General features: G+C 33.9%; 1 protein-coding gene across 23 annotated transcripts in view; it reads right to left on the reverse strand.

Annotated features, from left to right (window-relative positions):
* The window catches only part of JMJD1C (jumonji domain containing 1C), a 336090-nt gene that overhangs the window by 88647 nt on the left and 224354 nt on the right, over nucleotides 1-23089 (reverse strand). For 11 of the 23 annotated variants that reach the window (XM_071215817.1, XM_071215823.1, XM_071215821.1 and 8 more), the window contains one exon: nucleotides 3583-3696. The exons of 3 other annotated variants lie outside the window; for them this stretch is intronic. Coding sequence is in view for 3 of the 20 variants with exons in the window: in XM_058298902.2 (XP_058154885.1) it covers nucleotides 3583-3696 (114 nt within the window). In the remaining 17 variants the exon portion in view is untranslated. Of the gene's footprint in view, nucleotides 1-3582; nucleotides 3697-7645; nucleotides 8367-23089 lie in introns of those variants that run through there. 9 more of the 23 variants (XM_071215813.1, XM_071215812.1, XM_058298907.2 and 6 more) reach the window with 6 other exon arrangements.

Genomic DNA, 23089 nt, shown 5'->3' on the forward strand with positions numbered 1-23089 from the left:
AGAGTTCCTGCCCATTTCCTCCATTTTCCCTTCCCCCTCTACTTCACAGAAAGTTAACTGCAGCCAGGCATATCAGAAAACCTAAAAGGAGGAAGTAGAAATGTGTTTGTGTGCACAGGAGGAATACACACAATTAACAATATCAGGTTACACTGCTTCAGTGACTTAATTAATATGCATCTATTATATTGTCTGTAAAACGTTGGCTCCATTTTTTCATTTAACTTTCTTTCCCAAATACTAAAAACTATGATCTATGATGGCTAAGGCCCCCTAACTACATGTTGCCTTAAAAAACTGACCAAATCAACCAACTTAATACATGGCCATCTATAGTCACTGCATGAAAATCATTCTGACAGATAAGGGTAAAATTCAAAACCAGTAGCAGAAAAGAAAGGAGCTGTGTTAATCTTGAGCCATTAGTTTCTTAGCCATGACCTTACATGTTATCATTGTGATATATTAAAAAATAGGGCTGTGCAACTAATAAAGGAAACTAAAGAGAGTATACTGCTACGGAATAAAATGCTGAGACCTCAAGCAGAAAAAGGTAGTGCTCAGGATTTTCCATTGCAAGAAACATTCAATGAAGTTTAAAGCAAAGCATCATTTGTAGGAATTTTTAAACATGAACCTTATGCATACTGATCACTCCAGATTAAAAGCCATATAAACAAAGGCCATTTCCAGATAAGAGTTTTAGCCCATCCTCATAATTAAGAGGTCTAAAAAGGATGAAGAGGGAAGCGGATTTGGCTCAACAGATAGAACTTCCACCTACCACGTGGGATGTCTAGGGTTTGAAATATGAGGCCTGTGTGGTGAGATGGCCCATGCACGGTGCTGGTGCATGCAAGGAGTGCAGTGCCATGCAGGGGTGTCCCCCACGTGGGGGAGCCCCAAGCGCAGGGAGTGTGCCCCGTGGGGAGAGCAGCCCAGCCTGAAAAGGGTACAGCCTGCCCCGAGTGGCACCAAGGGCGTGGAGAGCTGACACAGCAAGATGAGGCCGCAGGAAGAGATGCAGGAAGAGACGCAGGAAGAGACGCAGATTCCCGGTGCTGCTGACAAGAATGCAAGTGAACAGAAGAGTACACAGCAAATGGACACAGAGATTAGACAACTGGGGGGCGGGAGAAGGGAGAGAAATTTTTAAAAATTTTAAATTTGCAAAAAATAAATAAATAATTAAGGATAAAGAGCCCCAAATTCAGAAGAAACTGCCTCGTGAACTTTAAAGAAGTGAGAAAAAAGAATGGGGAAACAATTTTTAAAAAATCACTTGTTAAAAGTTTCCCCCAAACGCTTTGATTTACATAGAATTTACATAGGTTATCCTAAGGTTGAGATATGTCAAAGCACTATTTTCAAAAGCTATGCCATTAACAGCTGCCATTTTTAAGATGCCAAGGAATTTGATGTACTGTTTGGACAACTGGTTAGAGAAAAGTATTCTGGGATATAGCCACTCTATAATTACATGAACTATTAAAATTTTCCTTCACCTAGAAGGTGTCTGTACTTCACAAATTCATTTAAATAAATAAATTTGAAAAACTACACTGAGCCATCCTAGAACTCTGGAGTAAATTTTCATTGAGAATTCTACAGTGAGAATATCATCTACATATTGGGAAAAATATTTTTATATTTTAAACCAATTTTTAAAATGTCAAAAATACACAAAACACCTAATTATAAAAATTAGAATAAATCTGAAAAAGCTCTTTTGTAAACCATCTATTACTTCTAAAGCTCATGAAAGTACTAAAATTAAGGCAAACTGGATCTGGATCTAAATCTAGTTAAGTGCAGAACCCTTCTGATTCTTAGAATTGAAAATTAGTTCACATAATTTAGGAAACAAATTTGGTTTAAATATCAACCCAGCAAGTTCACCTCTGGAAGATATAATACCCTTCTTAATCAGAGGTCAACATATAAATACTAGCAGAACAATCTAATTAGCTTACTAACATGGAAAACCATACAACTTAGCAAACTGCACAAGACACTCTCTCTTATGCCTTTATTTTTAATTAAAAACAAAAAAACACAGAATCTGAAAGTACACAGTTTTAAAATGTTAAAAATTCTCAAAGTAAAAGCTTATAAAATGTCAGCACATTCTTTCAATTATAACTATTTTAATAAAAATATTGTAGATTTTAGGTTACCTGGCAAGAGTTTATTTTTTAAAGTAATTTCTACATAATGATTTCATGTCTCAAAATCAAATCCAAGCTGAAATGTCCAAAACGATAATAAACAAAGACAGAATTAAATATGAAGAGCTGGAAGGTTCCTTGATTTCACCTAGATAGACTTGGTTTAACTCCATTTAAGAGTGTCAGAAATGAAACAAATGTTAGTGTCTAAAATAAGCCAAACAGCATTCACAATTAAAATAAAGCCAAGGGAAAAGCTCCAACATTTCCACTGTTAAAAACTATGACCTGTTATGAATTTTTAGCTATAAATACTATAAACAAAGAGGAAAAGCTCTAAGTACAAAAAGTTAGACCATTTGGTGAAATAATGAAGATAACGTGGAAAGACAAAAGCACATCTATGTAGACTTCAAAATAGTGAAATAACATTTATACCAAGGGGACTATCAGCTCATTTTGGTAGCCCTAATAGAAGAGGCACTAAACCACTCTAATTCCCTAAGTAGTATACCTCCACACACAACAAATCACTGCTCATTAACTCAAGCCCTCGTTCTTTCCATGGAAACAGTGGCTCTACCTTTTTATTTTTTGAAAAACAGTTTCTAGGCTGAAATGAAAAGAGTATTGACTTTCCACTCCATTAAAAAAAGGTCAAACTAGCTCACTCATCCTTTTCTTTTAATGAAATAACTACACTGTTTTAAAAATTTCAGTAAAAATAAACATACAAAATATATACTTAATTCAAAGTCTCAATATAAAAGAAAAAATTTTCTGTGCCTTTTTACTTATACCTTCAAAATTCTGTTAAAACAATAGAAAATTTTAAAAAAACATTTAGCTCAATAATTTTGATATGATTTTCTTCATATGCTTTCATTCTAACAGCCTACTAAAAACGTCTTTCCATGAGGAAATTGCAAATGAGGAAACGAAAATGTAGAAAGAGATTCATTCATTTAATGACAATTTAAGGAAAATTCCCCCTTAAAAAGAATTGCTATTATGCTAAACTGATATTTACACATATAGTAAATACTAATCTCATTTAATTATGTTAGTTAACCCAATTCTTTAACCTTTAGAGTTAGAGACAATTTATGCTAATATACAACCAGTTATTTTCGAAGAGTTAACATTATTTAGAACGTAAGTTTCACAATGGCGTGATTTATTTAATTTAGTTGACTTATGATTTTCTAGACATAGAACTCACAGCCTAGCTCAGGGTAGATACTCAATATGTATTTGTTGAATAAATAAATGAGTTACCTATCCTATAATCGGATGAATGTACTGTGTTGTACACCTATATGTTAGCTGGAATGTAATATGTAAAAAAGTATCTGAACATCAATGAAGTTTAATGGATAGTTATGATGTTAAAAAGTAGCCTAAAATTTCTTACCTGGTAAGGCTGAAAGGCACTATCTTCAGTTAAAAAATCCAGTTGTTTATCTACAAGGAATTCTACTGCAGTAAGTGAGGTGGGTAAACTTTTCTCAACCAGAGGTTTGAAAGTCTGTTGAGAGAGAGAAAAAGAAAAGCAAAAATTTCTAATGACTATTTTCTTGGTTGTAGCCTCAAAATGTGAGGGGCTATATATCAATACTATGTAGTAGAGTCATCATCACAATGGTCTTTGGGTGTAAATATTAGTGTCAATATTACAACATAAAGTAATGCTTTTTATCCATGATAAAATTTTATATCTGTTAAAAAAGGAATGAGCTAGATCTACATGGGATAATATGAAAAAAATCCCAAAATATTAAGCCCCAAGTTGTTTATTTTCAAAAGGGTATAATCAAAGAAACATGGGTATAAAAATTTCTGCTGAGATAAAGAAGAGATTACTGTGATAAAGTAAACTGTAGCCGGAAAGCATATTTACAACCCATATTTTCTTTTAACCAAATGTGTGGATTATTCTTCCAAAATCAGCATAGTTAGGATTTGAATATACAGTTTTTTTTTACCAGCTCTTTCACTTCAAACAGCATTTAAAATGATTGGGATGCATCTGGTCTTGGAGCTCCACCCCCCTGTACTCCCCACCTCCGCCTCCAGCCTGAAGCACAAATAAAATCCAAGCTGCTTCAGTGAAAGCTCCCTGGGGGAAGGGAGTAGGAAAAGGAAGTAAGAAGTACTACAAAAATGCACATTTCAGTAAATTTCTCCTGGTCTCCACTACTTTTATTAAAAAGTGACTCTAAGGTCATTGATTCCTTTAAAGACGACATCTTTCACATTAAGGATTTCACCCATATCTTGGGCATGAAGGGAGGCAGGAGAGGAAAAGGAAGAAAGGATATATTGTGTGCATTTTTCTATGATTATCACAGTTTCCCAGTAAATGTAGCTTGACTAAAAGCCAAGTGTCTTACCTTATATCCATGATATTGTTCTAAAAATTTGGAAAGAGAAACAAAATTCCACCATCTTAAAGACACTGTGGCTTTGCTATAAAAATCAAAGTTTGGAAAATGGAATTAACTAACTCAGCTTCAAAACTACCTGTATCTCAAGGAGAAACCTTTCTTGCTATAAGGCAATTTAGGTGACTATTTGGATACAAACCAAAGCTTTTGACAGTAAAAATCCCAAGGAGTTCCAAGACCTTAAGTGTTTCCTCTTTTATTTTGCCTTAAGGAAATCTTTCCTAATCACAACTGAAAAAGATACTTCGGGGGAAAAAAATTTTCAAGATCTTTAGCTCTGACTGGCACTGAAGGAGTTAATTTCTATATTTAAGAAATTCCTTTTGAAGTGCTCTGAAATATTGTTTTGAAAAAGCTAAAACCACTAGAACAAAATAAGTGTTTAAAACATGCATTGTTTCTATACTATATACACCATGAACTTAAATAATATCTATCCTAAACTGAATAATATGAAAAAGTATCTTACATACCCAATAATTTTCCCATTCCACCAACCCCCCCGTCCTTGTCCTAGACTAACCTTCTAAGTACTACATATACATCAAAAGTATTTTATTTGGGTGACAAACTACATTTTCAAAAATAGAAAATCCCCATGTATGTACCTGTTCCTGTTATTGTTGTCTTCTAACATTTTCTATTTGCCAAAATTTTCTAAAATTACCTTCAAAATTCTAATTCTTTACTTTACCTAACAAATTCATTAAAGGTTTGTTAAGAAATCTAAAAGCATTTATTTTAATTAGACTTAAAAACTGTCCATCAGTATGTGACTGGCTTTTAATAAGATATATATATGTTTAGCTGTTTGCTAGTCCACTATGAAAAATAAAGCTTTTTTGTATTTTATTTTTGTCAGTTTAGTTTTTATTTAACTAGAAAACGCTGGCAACTTCTCAAGAGGACTTTTATCACTGAACTTTATCAAATGCTCTGTATCTTTTTAAACAGTACCTTGTCTGTCAGGTCAAGTTGTGAAGGTTAACAGAAAGGTCCACAAAAGGTATTATCTAAGTGGCTAAAGATACAATTCAATTAAGGAGGATTTGAAAAAGAAGTAAATGTCTCTCCTCTGAGTGCCTCTTTCTTACGCAAATAATACAGGTGGTTTGCATTTCCTATGAGAGATGGTCATTTTATAATATGAAAAACATTCTTCAGAAAAGAGCTAGCTTCTCAGAGCTCGGTTTAAGGTAGATCAGAGTTCTAAGGGCAAATTTCAACAGGCCGACTCACCATAATTTAAATAATTACTCAAGTTAATCAGAAAAAAAAAAGGTTTGTTTTCTAGGTTAAAATTTTTTTTTCAAATCTCAAGCATTAAGATATCTAATTGAAAGCCAGGGGTAAAATTTAGAGGCCAGAAATATAAAGACTATTTCAATGATCAAAATTAATGCTAACACTGACCTACTTCTGATACATGCATACTTATAATCACCTACAAATTGAGGTCCAAAGTATATTATGGTTTTTAAACAGCAAGTAAAAAGGCCATGACTTGCAGATTTTTCTATGTGCAATTATATTTAAACTACAAATAAGTTCCCAAGTGCCGATAAACACTTTTACAGTACTTGTTAAAGAAATGTTTCAACATGTATTAAATGAGTGATTGTGAAAATGTCTGACTGCTCCTACTTTATGGAAAAATTAAAGGCAAGCAACATATAAAAAGGATCTAGTAAAATATATCCTGATTTTTTAAAGTGGCAAATCAACAATGTAATCATTATTAATCTTTGTATCTAAACCGAATATACTGCAAAAAGACATAATATTAGCTTTAAAAATTTACATAAAAGCAAATGATTCTTATAGCTTTATGGTGAATCTGCAGTAAATATTTCATGGGGTTAGGTGCAATGGCATGTAAAGAAACTAGAACTCATGCATAACTAAGTAATTCAAGACTAAAGATATATCATTCTATGAGGAACTTCCACAGCCTAAGGGGAAGCAATGTGCTACCATCTGATGAAAGTCACAGTAGAATATGACCCTAATCACAAGAAGATTATTACTCAAATGCTAAAGAAACCTTTGAAATTCCAAATGAAAATTACTAATTTAAAACTGAATATTCGTAGTTGAAATACTTTAAATTATATTAATGGTTAAGAGCTCTTTCAAGGTCTTTCGCCAGTATTAACTGAACTTTAAAAATAGTCTAAAGCTAAAACAAATATTTGAGTCTGCATTTCTAGAAGAGCCTAACCACGCTATAGGAAGAATGCTCAGAACAACTGTATCCTGTTTGGGGCTCCATGCTGCACTACATTCCATTCACATGAGGAAGAGGCGAACAGATGAGCCCTCCCTGAAAAACATTTTTAAAATAAATCAGCTACAGTTCTCAAACATAACTCAGCTGCTCAAACAAACCATGTTAAAGCACACCATTTAACATTTAACAGGAAATTCATGGAGTTTATGTCTGCAGTCTGAGTTTCTAACAATCTCTGGTTAACATTTAACAATTCCTTTTCCAAGTAAAAAATCAGGCTCATTAACTACAAAAATGCTGATATAAATCTAACCAAAGGAAAATGCTGAAACAGAAAATCTAAGCAACATTTCAGAAGTCAAGTTTTATCTACCTAAAAAAAAGATAAAAAACTAGAGTGACTTGAACGAACAAAGTCCAAATTCCCACCCAAGCAGGTCTACTGAAAAACACTATACTGTTAGAAAACAAGTTGGGGGTGGGGAAGGGAATACATCACATAAAAACCTCACAAAAAGAGTATACCCCACTTCCCTTCAAACATTACAGTCTAAAACCCCTAATCTGAAATACTTCTCCCTTAATACTTTAACAATTAAATTCTAGTTTCTAAAATCTTTCAGTTATGAAATTACCACACACACAATAAACCTCTTTCTAAACAAATGAAGTAGTTAAAAATTCTTAAAACTAAGAATACTAAGGTTAAAGCTATTAAAGGCCTTACTTAATTCCTAAGGCTGAGAAGCAAAACCAAATGTAAATTAAGACAAAAGAAAAGGAAGTAGGAAAATACAAACCGTACTTTGTTCTTGAGAATTTTAAAGTATCTTTAAATCTCAGAAATCCACGGCATGGTTTTATAGGACATGAAATATAACTGACATTTCCATTTTGTTCTTGAATAGTATTTTTTTTTTTATCTAGTGTAAATATTTCTTAGTCTTCAAAAATCACAGGCAAATGGCTTTCTAACCAAGCATTTCTTAGCTCACTTGCAGCGTCGTCATTGTATAGGAAGAAAAGCCAAGACCACAGAACGAAGCAGAGGCTGTAACCTAACAAGTCTCCGACGAGCAAATGATGATTTTCTGTCTGCTCTGGGGCTCAGCTCTGGCAGTGATGAGGATTACAACTCGCTCTTTGTCATCAGCAATGTGGTGTTAACGACTAAGAAATCCTGCAGCTGAAGCACCACTGCATCTTCCGATCTGGGTCAGGATAATTTCTCCCGAGGTCGCTTACATAACCAGTAAGATACTCCAAATAGAGAGAACAGCCATCCATCAGCTAGAGAAAGCCTTTCCCACTGTACTCTGCGTGGAGGAAACACACTGCAGTAGCTTCCAACAGTGCAGACACCCAAATGAGAACGAGTACTTGGCTTAGGGCACACGGAGAGAAGGGAAGAGGCGGTGCCTGTAAACTGTAACTAATCCCCCGTCACAGGTGCTGATGGAGTCACTTCCAGCACGAGTCACATTACTAGTGATTACTCATTTGGCTGCGGCCATAGAGACTGGCTCATAATTTTAACTACAGACAAAGACAGACTAGTGGCGAGACTGAGAGCTCAAGTTTACTGTCTCCTTCATAAAGCAAAGGCAACTACAAAGTTTTTACTTTCCAGATTTTCCAAGGTGAGAAAATACAGAAAACAAACACTATGTAAATGCAAAAAATAAAGAATAAGTTCAAGCCATCAAAAATACTTTCAGGGTGTTTTCAAGCAAAGGATTTATTTTCAGTTTAGTCATTTTGCTTTAAAAATAAACTGATGTAAAAACTTCAGAAAATAACAATTTAAAACTATTTTGGTGCAACGGTCTCAATGAAATCAAATGACATAACCAATAATCTCAGAAGCACTTTATTAAAAAGAAAAACTGTTAATATTTATTTTGGCAGATTAAAAAAAACTTCTGAAAGTTTCATTATTAATAAAAATAATTTAATCTAGACAGTTCACAAAGACCCATAATTTGAAGGCATGAAAGAATATATTTTTCTTATGTGTTATCTAATATATGCTCTTAACTGCTTTCTTAACTCTAGAGTTGCACTGTCCAATATGATAGCCACTACCCACATGTGGTCACTGAGCACCTGAAATGTGGTTAGTCTGACCTGAGATGCATGTATTTGTGTTCAATACACACCAAATATTTTAAAATGTAAAGTATATCATTAAAATTTTTTATATTGATTATATGTTGAAATAAGATTTGGGGTGAATTTAATTAAATATATTAAAAATAACTTCATGTGTTTTAATTTTAATGTAAATACTAAAAATCTAAATCGCACATGTGACATTTTATTTCTATGGACAGTGATTCTCTAATAGTAATCTCTCATTTTATAATAGAGGTTTAAATAATGATATAAGGCTAACTTCAGACACAATAAAGAGCAGAGATTATAAATAAACTTTGTGTGGAAGTATGCTAAACGTCAGGTTAGATCTACTAATGTGTCATATTTAGTTTTTAACATTTAGAGCATTCAGTGAAATGTATGTTTCTGGCTTACAGAAGGAATGTTGGCTGTATACTTTTTAGTCATCCATGCTTCTGTATTACAATTTAATTGAAGTCTATTCGGTTTTATTGTAGACATTATATGAAGAAACCGGAAATCTGTATGCTATCATGTAATGAAACTCTGAAACTATACCTGTTAATGCAAGAAAATATTCACCTAGTTTAATGATATCTGTAAATAGTCTTTTCTTATAAATCTGTATCCCTGAAAATATCTCAATTTCAATGAATCTCAAAACTCAAATCTCATGATTTCTTTATATCAAATACACAACCAACTTATCAGATCAAAAGATAGATACTTTCTGCCACCAGCCAATGCCTTGTCCCTTTATACTTAATTCCAGATGTACCACACTTTTGTTTTAATGAAAACATCAGGTTAATTACTGAAAACAAGGTATTTTTAATATGGTATGGGATAGGTTTGCACTTACAAAAAAAAAAAAATCAATCCTTTTTTTAATTGATAAGAAGAAATGGATAATGAATGTTACCAAAATATGGTTTAGAATATGGATGAGGCTAAATTACAACTTCAGAACAAAGTATCTTTTTCTGTAATACTGTCAAATGAATATTAAAACAGACCATCCTAATAATTCATCCATAATTAATCACCTGAACATGAAACCATAAATGGAAATAAACTTACAATGACATATAAGGTAGTAAGCATCCAACTGGATATATATAGCAGCCTTATTCTGAGCTCCAAATTACAAAGAAATATCAAATGCTTGGGACAGGGTCTTTCAAACTTTCAAATTTTAACTACATCATATTTCCACAATTCATTAGAGAATGAATTTATTATTTCACAGGTTTCATTCTACAATATCACATAAACTCAGGTTTGATTATGATGTAAATTTAAAAATAGCTATCTTGCTCCTATGACCAGTCCCTTACAGAATCAAATAGCACACAGAACTACCAATCCAACTGCCACAATATTTATATACTCCCAGCAATATAGGATGTACTAACTGTTATAAAATCATTAAAGAAAATTAAAGTCAATCTGAAAAAAAAATTGAAAAACAGTATTTCAGACTTCAGGGTTGAATGAAATGAATGTTACTCTACTATTATTAACAGATATCATAGAATCAAGTCTTGATCTAATTCAAGGGCCATAGAGGTGCAACTAGTGAAAATAAAGAATACTTTTAAAATATTTAAATTGGGCCTTGGCACATATTTTTATATATATATATATATATATATGAATATGAGTTTAGCCTGGTAATCTGGTAATTTTCTCCAAAAGAAATTGAGTGACACACAGAACCCACTTGGAAGCAAGCATAACTTGCTCAGTTTTTTTTAAGTCTTCATGTTTAATTCTCTCCTGTTCTTACAACTCTTTGGGGATGGTAAATATCACCTTTCAGATGAGAAAAGTACCAGTTTGAGGAGAGCAACATTTTACTCCTCTAAATTGGTTATTCCTATGGATTATACTTTCCTTAGTGGATTAAGGATGGAAAGTGAAGTTACTATTATTTTTTTCTTTTGGGGGGGGGCGGTGGCAGTGGTGGTGGTGGCTTAAAAGGCCTTTCCTGGCAGCTAAACCAGGCTAGAGGAAGAGGAAACTACTCCAGTTACGGCACAGAAATACACATCTCTGACTTCCTTCCTTTTTAACTGGTTTCTAGGTTACAGGCTGAATAAATCAACAGAGGTGAGAAAGTAAACAGAGGCTAAAAGGAAGGCAACACTGTCTGGCTATCTGAAGAAAATCTGTTTCTTCCAATAATGAGATGAAATAAAAAGGGTATCTTGGTTCCATTTATCTCTGTCCAAGAAGGGAATAAATCCCTCAGTTTTATACATAACGAAGTCTAAACAAACCAGTGGATTTCTCAGAGTATACAGATTTTTAAATCTCTATGTTCAATGTCCTAGCATTATATATCTTTTTAGACATACAGATAGGGAAAAAAAGTAAGATAAGCAATAATAGCTAGAGGATTTCAACTTGCTATTGACTTATGGGAAAGCTGACTAGATTTAGGGAAATATTCTTTAATATGCTATACTATCCTATACATCTATGAAAACATATAATCAAACATATAACTCCTGCATCAGAATAATGTCCAAGCAATTAAGTTATGTGACATTTCATGAATCCATACAGACCTTCTAGAAATTTTTGCAAAGGTTATGTAGCATAAAATCACACCTTCAGTAGATTGTGAATTCTACAAGAAAAATTTTCTTAAGAATATGGACCTCATCTTACTGATTTTTAACTCTCCTTCCTCCTGCCAGCATGCAGCATGGCTTTTATGTGCAAGGTACTGGGGATACAATGGCCAGGAAAAGACAACTGAGTATCTATCTACCTTTAGCACGATTATCAGTCATTTAGAGGGAAATAGACCTTAATTAAGTAAACATAGAAATAAACACAAAATTACAACTGTGTTAAAAACTCAATTAATAATTGGAAAGTTAATGCCCTACTTCCTTTCTCCAACATATCCTTCATAAATTGCCCCAATCATTAAATGATGTTAAGTACCAACAGAATATATTCATTTTGTAACTTTGTAGATGTCACAGATTTCAATGAAAGATATTTGAGCTAAGAAAACCACTTTTGAGAATTTTAAAATACAAAAATATTCTATGAAAAGAGTCTATATTTTCAATGACAATATGGCTGAATTCAGTATCCTTTATTTTATCGTTCTTGATTTTTTGAATACTAAGGCACATACTTTAACTACAGAGTTTACCTCCGACTTCTCTTTCAGGATCTCTCTAATTAGAAAATCCTCTTTCCTCCTAATATTATGAAGTTTCACTTTCTTTCTCTAAATTTTGCAGGAGTTTGCCATTAAGATAACTAATTTTTCTTTACAGAAATGAGTAATCCTAAACTGTATTTTAGACCTTGAAATTTCTGCTTCTAATATTTCAACTGTTACTATGACAGTTATATTTATACCCTATGACAACATAAAGCCAAAAATGACTAGAATTAAATGCTTAACCTACTTTCCCAGGTTATTCACATTTCCTTCCAGAACCACTGGAAGCAAAATACTATCACTACTTCTTAAGTAGATACCTCAAAATTCATTAATACAGCGATGACGGCTGATGATTTACTTCCTTTCTTTTGCTCATATAAAGCAGCATTTTGAATACTTGATAATTAATTCTCCTTTAACTCTCTGCCAATCACTAACATAGAATTTCTCAAGTTATTCTATAACTTTAACATTTCAATTAACATACCAGAAAAATTTTACAACTAGAAAAATCAATTTTAAAGTTCATATTGAAAATAAGCAAAAATAATCAAGAAAAGTTCCTTGAGGGAAGAGGGGGGATATCAATGATAAGGAGCTGACCCTAATAAATATTACAACATTTTTCAATGTTCCAATTAATCTAACACTGTGATACAGGAGCATGATCAATGGATAGTTCAGAGAGTCCTCATCCCCAAATAGACCAAGATACGTATGGGAATTTAGTATAAGGCAAAGATATCTTTTCAAGTCAGTGAGGGGAAACACAAAATATGGAAACTGAGCAAAAGAGAAATAGGCTGTTTTTCTTTTTGGGAATGGAATTTTAGAGATTAATAATTTCATTTTTATAGATGAAGAAATGGACACTCAGATTAAGTGATTTTACTTGTGGAAAAAACCTGCTTAAGGAACTACTGGGACTAGTACCTGGATTCCAAATTCATAAGTGAATGATTTTCATATTGTAAAGATAGTATTGTTTTCATGCTTGCCGGCACAGCGGGACAGAGAACAAAGTTTTAGCCATTTGCTAAATAAAACTTTTAACTACGAAACTTAAATGGAGGAAAATTAAATCTATCTAAAAGAAGACAAAAACCATATTGTACTCAGGAAAAGAAGTATGACATCATAAATGTTTTATTTCCTTTACTAATACTTTCAGAACGGAGAAATAAGCAGGATCAGAGAGAAGATACAGCTGAACATAAAGGGATATTAAAGCTATGTTCAGAAACAAAATATTGCGTGGGAGAAGATCATCTAATATTAATAGATGGAAGAAAAGAAAAACGTATTTAATTCCTGCTTTGTTACTGTTATTTCTGTTAGGACAAGATTTTTTTTTAATAAAGAAAGTGTAGACTAGAGTTCATAAAAAATAACCTAAAGTCTAAAGGATAGGGAAAATATTCTTTTTGTTTTAAGACATTAAATTAGTTTTCTTCATGAGTAACAATTATACTAGAGTAAATTTGGAAAACAAAAGAAATGGGTGAAAAAAGATTTCATAGTTCTATCCTGAACCCAACCAGTTATCACATTACTGCACTTTCAACCTTTCTTCACAAGCACATTTGTTAGCAAATTGCACCACAGGGTACATATGATTTATAAGTTGGTCATTTACTTAATATTCTTTTCATATGTTATAGTCTTCATTGTCATCATTTTAAATAGACAATAAATACTAATCAGGGAAGCGGACTTGGCCCAGTGGTTAGGGCATCCGTCTACCACATGGGAGGTCTGCGGTTCAAACCCTGGGCCTCCTTGACCTGTGTGGAGCTGGCCCAGGAGCAGTGCTGATGTGCGCAAGGAGTGCCCTGCCACACAGGGGTGTCCCCCGCATAGGGGAGCCCCACGAGCAAGGAGTGCACCCCATAAGGAGAGTCGCCCAGCGTGAAACAAAGTGCAGCCTGCCCAGGAACGGCACCACACACATGAAGAGCTGACACAACAAGATTACACAACAAAAATAAACAGATTCCCGTGCCGCTGACAACAACAGAAGCGGACAAAGAAGATGCAGCAAATAGACACAGAGAATAGACAACTGGGGTGGGGGTGGGAGGGAAGGGGAGAGAAATAAATAAATAAATCTTTTTTAAAAATAAATAAATACTAATCAAGTAAATGAGCATTGAGTTTTACTATTCATTTTCTTAGTTCTGGATATTTAGGCTGCTTTCAATTTTCTCCTATTGCAAATAATATGAATATCTTCATGATATTATTATAACAATTAGAAATCAACTTAAGTTTAGATAGGTCCAAATAAAGTACATATTAGAATACTAAATTGGTAAATATAAGCTCAGAATCATTAACCGTAATCTTTGAAAATAATCATGATATAATTACCAAGACATTAGAGATAGGTAGCTATTAATATTTATAAAGGAGGATAGGGCCAATTTAGAAACTATGTACTAGTAAACATGCTCTCTAATAAAGTTCCAAAATGGATAATAAGAGGAAATAATGAAAACAAACAAAAGTAAACAATGAGAACTAAGTACAAAATATATTCATTGAGAGTAACTGCCTTTTAATTTTAAAAAAAGTTATCAGATTGATAAGATTTTCAACTAATACAGACACAGTACATCTGACTACAACAAAACTTTTATCTTGACAACCTGCAATAGGTAAATCAATGAACTACACACTGGATGATCTTTTTTGATGTAATTGCAGTTGTTTTTAAGCGATAATAGTACTGTTATAAACTGTGGCATGCATCCCTTTCTCTTTGTTCTTACACATGCTTTATCACTTGAAAGTATATTTTCAAATTAGCAAATGACAGAATGATTTTAAAACATTTCCAGGGAAGAACGGAATTAAGATCTAGATTTTAAAATTATCAAGAATGGCTAGAAAAAGGCTTAAGGCCCAAGGCCCAAAATTAAAAAAAGGTTTATATCCCACATTTAGGTTTAAAAATTCAACTATCTAAGTAGAGTTTAAGGGAGTCCTAGTTTCCTAGAAATTCAGGTGAAAGAGTCCTGATTTAAAGACACTAAGCCAAAACATATTATGTATTTTTTTTAAAAAGGCAAATCACATTTTAAAACTTTATAATAAATACCAAGTGCCCAGAACAAGGGAAGTAATAGTCTGAATAGATTATTAAAATTGGAGCATTACATACAAAAGAAACCATTATAAACTAAGACATGTCAAAGAAGTCTAAAAATAATGGTTTACTACAATCAGTAACAGAACAGAAAATGTCCTGAAGAAGAGGGGAGAGACAAACAAAAATTATGTACAATTATTTCAAGAATTAGAGGTAACTTTGGAAAGAAAGAACCTTTTATGTAAATTTACAGGTAAGCCAATTCTAGCTCAGCACAAAAAAAGGACAAATATCTAATAATTCTCAAGCCCTACAAAAACTAAAAGCAGATTTACTGATGAAGTTGTGAGCTTCCTATAACTAGAATAATTTATGAAGAATCTGGAGGAAAACTAACTAGTCGAGGCTGAAACTGAAAAACACCCTTCTGCTTTTGGCTGGGAGCAAAATAAAGATACACAAGACTAAACCAAACTTTTCTATAACACTGGCATCTTTTGCATATATAAAAGAACAGAAAAAGAGTACTACTTAACGTTCATGTATGATGCACATAAGGAAGCAGAATTCAAAGTATACATATAAAAAAATTAAATAACACCTCCCATTTCAGAATAAAGTTAACCAAGTAGTTGTTCTGCTTGGCAGTAATATAACTACATGGGAGGCTTCTGTGGTACAAAATCTCTGTGATCCCAGATCCTTTCCTCTTATGGTGAAAAAGAAAATGTAATTTTGTGGGAGTAAGATATATTACATGATTAAATCAAGTCAACCATAAATGTAGAGCATATGTTAAAATGGTAATAATCATGAAATTCAAAGTTAAGCTAAATTGAACTGTCTCATAGGAGTCCTGAGTTCAGTCAAGCATGCCATCTTCAGAGAGTAGGTTACATGCCCTTAATGTTTATATATGAGGGTTTCATGACCTTTTTGGACTAAAACAAATTTTATAATATATTTTCTAATTTTTCCTGATCATTCCATTGTTAGTTCTCTAAGAAATGTGAATGGGACATCTACTTCTTTACCGGTTCTGTTCATTTCCATCTGGAAAACATCTGTTTCTTGTGCAAAACAAATCAACAAATCTTTACAATTATTTCCCCATTACCTTTTTGTTTGTCAAAAACTGATGTCAGCAACAACCTGGAAGTTGAAGTTTTCAACTAACAACGGGAATTCAAAATTTCCATTAAGTATATGGTATGATAGAGTTACTATTTTTGTTATTTTAAAAATTAATATATTTTAGGTGGTGATCACCACCTATGCAAACTAATATGTAAATCAAAATGTGGAAAGTTAATACCAAAGGTATCATAAGTTTCAACCATATCTCTTTAACTACTGATAATTTGTGCAAATATTTTGACAGCCATGAAACATCAAAGTACTGCTACACCAAGTAAAAAGACTATAATGGCAGACAGAACTTCACTTAATTGAAAAGTATGGCACTAAAATATTTTCTTTCAATTACAAATCATGATTAATTTAAAATTAACATTCCTTTCCTTCTTTAATATGTTGTAGGACAATTCAAAGTTATATTAAAAAATAGTACAGAGAAAAATATCAATAATTGTAACACAGGTTGCTGATAACCACTAATAAAATTTTCATATACTCCTTTAAAACAAAGACCTTCCCCTTTAAAGATACACTCCTTAAAAAGCAGGTGTAGCTCAGTGGTTGAATGCTTGCTTTGCATGTATGAGGTCACGGGTTCAATCCTTAGTACCTCCTGGAAAATAAAACAAAAATTTAAAAAACTTCTAGGTCTTCTTATTTATTTATTTATTTCTTAAAAGATTTGTTTATTTATTTCTCTCCCCTTCCCTCCCCCCCCCCAGTTGTCTGTTCTCTGTGTCTATTTGCTGCGTGTTTTTCTTTATGTTGTTTCTTCTGTTGTTGTCAGCGGCATGATAATCTGTGTTTCTTTTCGTTGCGTCAGCTCTCTCTGTGTGCGGCGCCATTCCTGGGCAGGCTGCACTTTCTTTCGCGCTGGGCGGCTCTCCTTACGGGGTGCACTCCTTGCCCTACGCGAGGACACCACTGCGTGGCGGGGCACTCCTTGTGCGCATCAGTACTGCGCATGGGCCAGCTGCACACAGGTCAAGGAGGCCCAGGGTTTGAACCGCAGACCTCCCATGCGGTAGACGGTATGCCCTAACCACTGGGCCAAGTCCACTTCCCTAGGTCTTCTTAATTCAGGTCAGATCCCAGAGCAGGCAATCAGAGTGCCGGGGCTAACTGAGAAAGGAAAAGGTTGAGGCTCATTAATGATGCCCAAAAGCCTTGCTTAGGTTTATCACAGTAGAGAGGAAAGTTTCATAATTGAGGTACTTCATGGATAATGATTCTTTCCAAGGTCCTGGTTTCCTTCAACGTTTTAGACAGCAGTCTGGACAAATAAGTTTCTTTAGGACTCCTGTGGATTTAGTACGGTTTTATAGCTTTCAAAACAGTTGCTTTCTCTTTGGGGACCTGAAAGCTCCCCTGCATTGACCACTTGACCACCTGCTTTCTAAACTTTTTAAAAATAGAACTAGTCGTCTTCATTTTAGGAATTCTCAGGATCATCTTTCCCACTTCCTGTCACATTTAGGCCAAATTACATTTTATGTTTTAACTTTGTGCTGTATGTATGTACTTGGCCAGACATAATTGAAATAAAATAAATGTTTTAATCAAATCATTTACAACAGTCATGGAAATAAGTATTTTCTTATCTTCTCAGGAATAAAAGCAAAATGCTATATAGTTACACAATTGTTTATGAAACAGGTTTGTCAATAGGGTCAACTTAAAATGTCTTTTCTTTGCCACTTCCTTGGTCAGCAAGGAAGGCATTTTCTTTACAATTCTCTTACTGTGGTGAACTGAACTGTATTATCATGCTTCATTATGTTCACTTTTTGTTAACTGGTGAAAAATCTTGAAAGATAGATAACTTTGCTTCTAGAGTTTGATGATGCTGAAGGTAAAGAATGGTGCTAACCAAGGCTTAGAGCAGTTGTTCTCAAAGGGTGGGCCTCCTGCCCAGCGGCATCAGAGATACCAGGAAATCTATTAAAAATGCAAATTTGGGGGCTCAAGGACAGACCTACTAAATCAGAAATTGGGAGTTGGGGCCTACCAATCTGTGTTTTAACAAGTCCTTGGGTAATTCTGATTGAGAACCAATGGTTTAGAGCAAGTGTGCTTATTAACCTTTTTTGGGGTCAAGAACTGTTTTTGGAATCCTAATAAAGCTTTGACTCCCCAGAAACATGCAGATATATAATATTTTGCAACACAATTTCAGAGTATAAAGATCATCTGGAGAACATTTTAAGAATACTGATTCCTAAGCCTTCTCCCAACTCTACTGATTAAAAAAATCTGATGGTAAGGCTGAGGAATCCTTAACTCTCTGGGTTAATTCTGATATTTAGTAAGCTTTGGGAACTGTTGCTTTGGGGAAACATGAATTCCCTGTTAAGAGTATCTTGGCATAGAGTGCATCTACCTCAAGAGCAGGGCACCCCCAGTCCAGGACTCAGACCTTCTCTTGTCATTTTGCTCTCTCAACCTCCTACTTTGTCAGGAAGCACAGTATCTTTAAATAGCTTACATACTGGAAAACTGCCCATTCTCAGTGTGGGGCAGTTTGAACCAAGCTGAGGCCTTTAAACTCAGCCCAATTTCACACACCAGGTTTTCAAAGTCAAATAACCTAGGGCTAGTAGAGGATAAGCTCTTTGGTATTATGCAAAGAAAGAACTATTTAAACATCCCATGGCTTCCTAAAAGCATCAGGCAGCTGAAGCAGCAGGCTGGAAAAGTTGCAATGCTGCTTCTCTAGATTACCTGGAAAGAGAACACAACCCAAGTACTAAATACGTCTTGTAGTTAGTTGCTTAAAAAAGATGAGGGTTCCAATCAGTTTTCTTCTTTCTACTCATAGTAAAAAGAACAAAGGGGAAGTCCCCAAGAGAAGATATAAATAACCAGAAGAATAGTTAATCTTTTAATAAAAGATTTCAAGGCTCTTCTAAATTGCCTGTGATGGAGCAAACAAATTTCCCAAGTTACATGAACTAGTAACCCAGAATTAGTTGCCTCAAGACTGTGTGACAGGCAGAGTTGCAGTCCCCAAATTATGTCATTTGCTTTTCTACCCCATATTAGGAATTACAGCAAATATTGAATTTTTATTCTTGAGATGAGGGCTGGGTATCCTACCTTGAAATACAGAAAGTACACATGAAGTTATCGTTTAAGCTGATTATCTTTGAAAAAATAAAATTTTGTTTTACCTGGTTTTTCTAGACAAAAATGGAACCAAACTGCATTCATACATTGAAATTTTAGTGAATATTAAATACTTAAACCTCCTGTTTAGGTTTCAAAAAGTTACTACCTAACTATGGTGCAACAACCCCCCCAGGCACATAACCAAAAGCACACACACACATGCACGCACGTGAGCACAGGCATACACCAGTATAATATGTGGTAAAACCTGCTTAGCAGCTTTTGAAGCAAAAAGGGATTAGGAAGTTTTATTCATTCAACAAATATACACTGGAATCTATAATATGTTAACTAGTGTCCCAGAAATTCTGGATGATGCAAAGATGAAGTTAACTAGAAATTCAGTATGAGGCAACAATGTTGGTATAAATGTTAAAGCTGCTGTTTTACAGTGTTCTGAATATGTGCAGTAACAGGCCCAATATATTGAGATCATTGAAAATTAAAGGCTTCACACTCAGACAGATAATAACATTAGAATATAACCAAAGACAGGTGATCTAGATAGTGAAGGTGTGGTTTGCAATCAAGTTATTGTAGAACTGATCAAAAGAACTGGAAATGTTTAGGCTACAGCCTTTATATACACTTTACTATACTGGGAAAACTTCATATAGCTTGTTCTAGAGCAAAGAATCTTAATATGTGGTTAACAAAAAGGTTTCTGGGGGAACAGATAACTGCAACAATTTACAAATATGTACATTTTTTAACTAGAAAAGGGATTAATAAATAACTTCTGTTGGATTCTCAAAGGAGTCCCTGATCCAAAAGATTTATAATAAATGACAGCCAGTATATGGAAGTTATGGAAAGCCAGATCTTGACTCTATGTTAGGAAAAAAAGTTTATAACAATTTTAGCTGCCTGGTATTGGGATGGGCTACCTTTTAAAACAATAATTTCTCAGTAAGAAACATTCATGTAGAAGATAGCTCTTTAAACAGGATACTGTAGAGAGAAAGAAGTTGAAGGAACACTTTCAAAACTGTTAGGGCTTTGGTTTAAAGACTATTTAATTTTTTGAAATTCTAAATCATACTTAAAGACAGAGTAGCCAATGTTTATCAAAAAAAAAAGGTATTAGAGGCTAAAATAATTGTTACAGGATAATTTTCTTTTGGGGTAAGAAACACATGACATAGTAGCTATAAATGCATTTATTGTATTTTGGAATAATAATCAATTCTGATTCAGAAAACAAGAAAAACAAAGGGGATAGATGAAACCACCAAGATGTGCTTAGACAGCAAGCAGCCTGTGCAACATATTAGGCACAGAAAGAAGAATAAGAAAATAGACGGAGGGAAGTGGATTTGGTTCAAGTGATAGAGCTTTTGCCTATCATGTGGGAGGACCTGGGTTCTATCCCTGGGGCCTCCTGGTGAAAAAAAAACAGCAAGTGTGCCCACACAGTGAGCCAGTGCCCACATGAGTGCCCGCGTGGTGAGTGCAAGTGCCTGTGTGGTGAACCAGTGCCTGCTCAAGTGCCCGCTCAAGTGCCCACATGGTGAGCTAGTGCCCACTCAAGTGAGTCACTCAGCACGATGATGATGCAGCAAAAGAGAGACAAGGGGAGAGTCAAGGTCAAACAGAAAAGAGACCAGGAACTGAGGTGGTACAATTGACAGGGAACCTCTCTCCACATCAGGAGTCTCCAAGATTAAATCCCAGTCAATCCTAGAGGAGAGAAAATGAGAAGAGGAGACAATGCAGACAGCAAAAACAGCAGGATGGGAGGAGGGGAAGGGGGGAAAATAAATAAACAAATCTTTTAAAAAAAAGAGAATAGATGGAAACACCAAGTAAATCATTACTTATAAATCTCAGGTCATGTCACCTATAGGTTGACAGCTATTTCATGCCTAAAATGATCACTTACTGGCGATAGTCATTATGTTCCTTCTTGTCCGCTGCCTAAGAAACAAAGATGTAAGGCACAGCTACTCAGCAAATCATTGGTAAATTATACTATGGCCAGGCTTTTTACTCCTGTAAGAATAAACACATATTGATTTCAAGCCCATTCCGACTGCCAACATCCAACTCTGGTCTTTGTAATTACAATGAGTGGCAGAGACAGGACATAAAAATGTGGTAAGACTTGGGATTGAAGTATGATGGGCCTTTCTTTCTAACTGTACCCTATCCTGATTATGGTCATCCATCCCATATTTTTTCCCCGATTTCTTGTTTTATATTTTAAATTGATTTATTAAACTGTGGAATTCTAGGATTTTAATATGGCCTGTGGGCCTTTTTTCCCATGGCCTAGGGGCAAGCTTGCCAGGTAGTACACATGGAAGGTACAACTGCAAGGAGTAATTTCTTACCCAATAATATTAAAAATCAGTCAAGCTATCAAAAAATCAGAATTACTGAAGTTTAAATCATTCTAATATTCCTTGGTTCATTCTATTTGTAGTCACATGGAAAGGCTTTCACTTGGTTTATTCAAATAAGAACGTCATAAGAGAAAACGAAAAATGTTTTTCCTTGGACAACCTGTAATTTACTTTTTACTTATTCATATTGCAAGACACATGATAAAAACTGTTTGTGATCTGAAGTGAATGAAACAAAAAACAATAATGTAAATTCATGGCCAAAAATGGTAACTAACATCACAAAATGACTGTTTGATGGATAATAAAAACTGCTGGTGTATTTCTTTTTTAGCAGTGGCAGCAATGATTTGGCTTGTATAGTTACGGTTTAATCAGCAGTGACTTGCTTTTTATGAATGGTAACTAGTGTTACTGGATGAATGGTATTTACATATTCATTTATAATTTAAATTTATGTATTTAAAGGTTAAATCCTGTTGGAACAAGCCCCAAGAAACCATACAATCCCTTAATTCTAAAATAAATAGTATTACAGCCAATATTAATATTGCTTAAAGTTTGTGAACTACTGGTTGAATACAGTTGTATTTACTATAAGATTTTATGTGAATATAAAATCACATATATTAAAAAAATTTTAATTATGGCATTTTAGATATGTTATTTAAAAATCTGATTTTAAAAATTCTAAGATAATTCTATGTTACTTCTAAAATTTAAAATATAATTAAATGTGACTATCAAAATCACAGAAGTAGAGAAAATATCTAAAAGGAAAGATTATAGATAGATGATGCATGCAATTAAACAAGTACAATATAGCCTATTTCAAAAAAGGTTAATGCTTTGAAAACATTTGAATCACATGTCTGTTCTGGGAAGCAGTATAAGAAAATTTAGGCTAACAGCGGGAAAATACCCTTAAAGAAAGGTCTAAAAAGCATGAATTAGATTAAGGAACTCTGAAAATCTTATCACTGAAAACATTTAAAAGTGCATGGGGATGGTACATTTGCTACAACCAATGTACAAATATTAAAACATTGCTATTAACCAAGGTCAATGATTTACATTATGGTTTACATTTTGGATGATAAAGTTTGATGAAATTTAATGTGGCCTGTATCCATCATTGCAAGATCATGTAAACAATTCCATCACCCCAAAAATGCCCCATGTTCCAACTATT

The sequence above is a fragment of the Dasypus novemcinctus genome, chromosome 6 (genome assembly GCF_030445035.2).
Source record: "Dasypus novemcinctus isolate mDasNov1 chromosome 6, mDasNov1.1.hap2, whole genome shotgun sequence".
Lineage (NCBI taxonomy): Eukaryota > Metazoa > Chordata > Mammalia > Cingulata > Dasypodidae > Dasypus > Dasypus novemcinctus.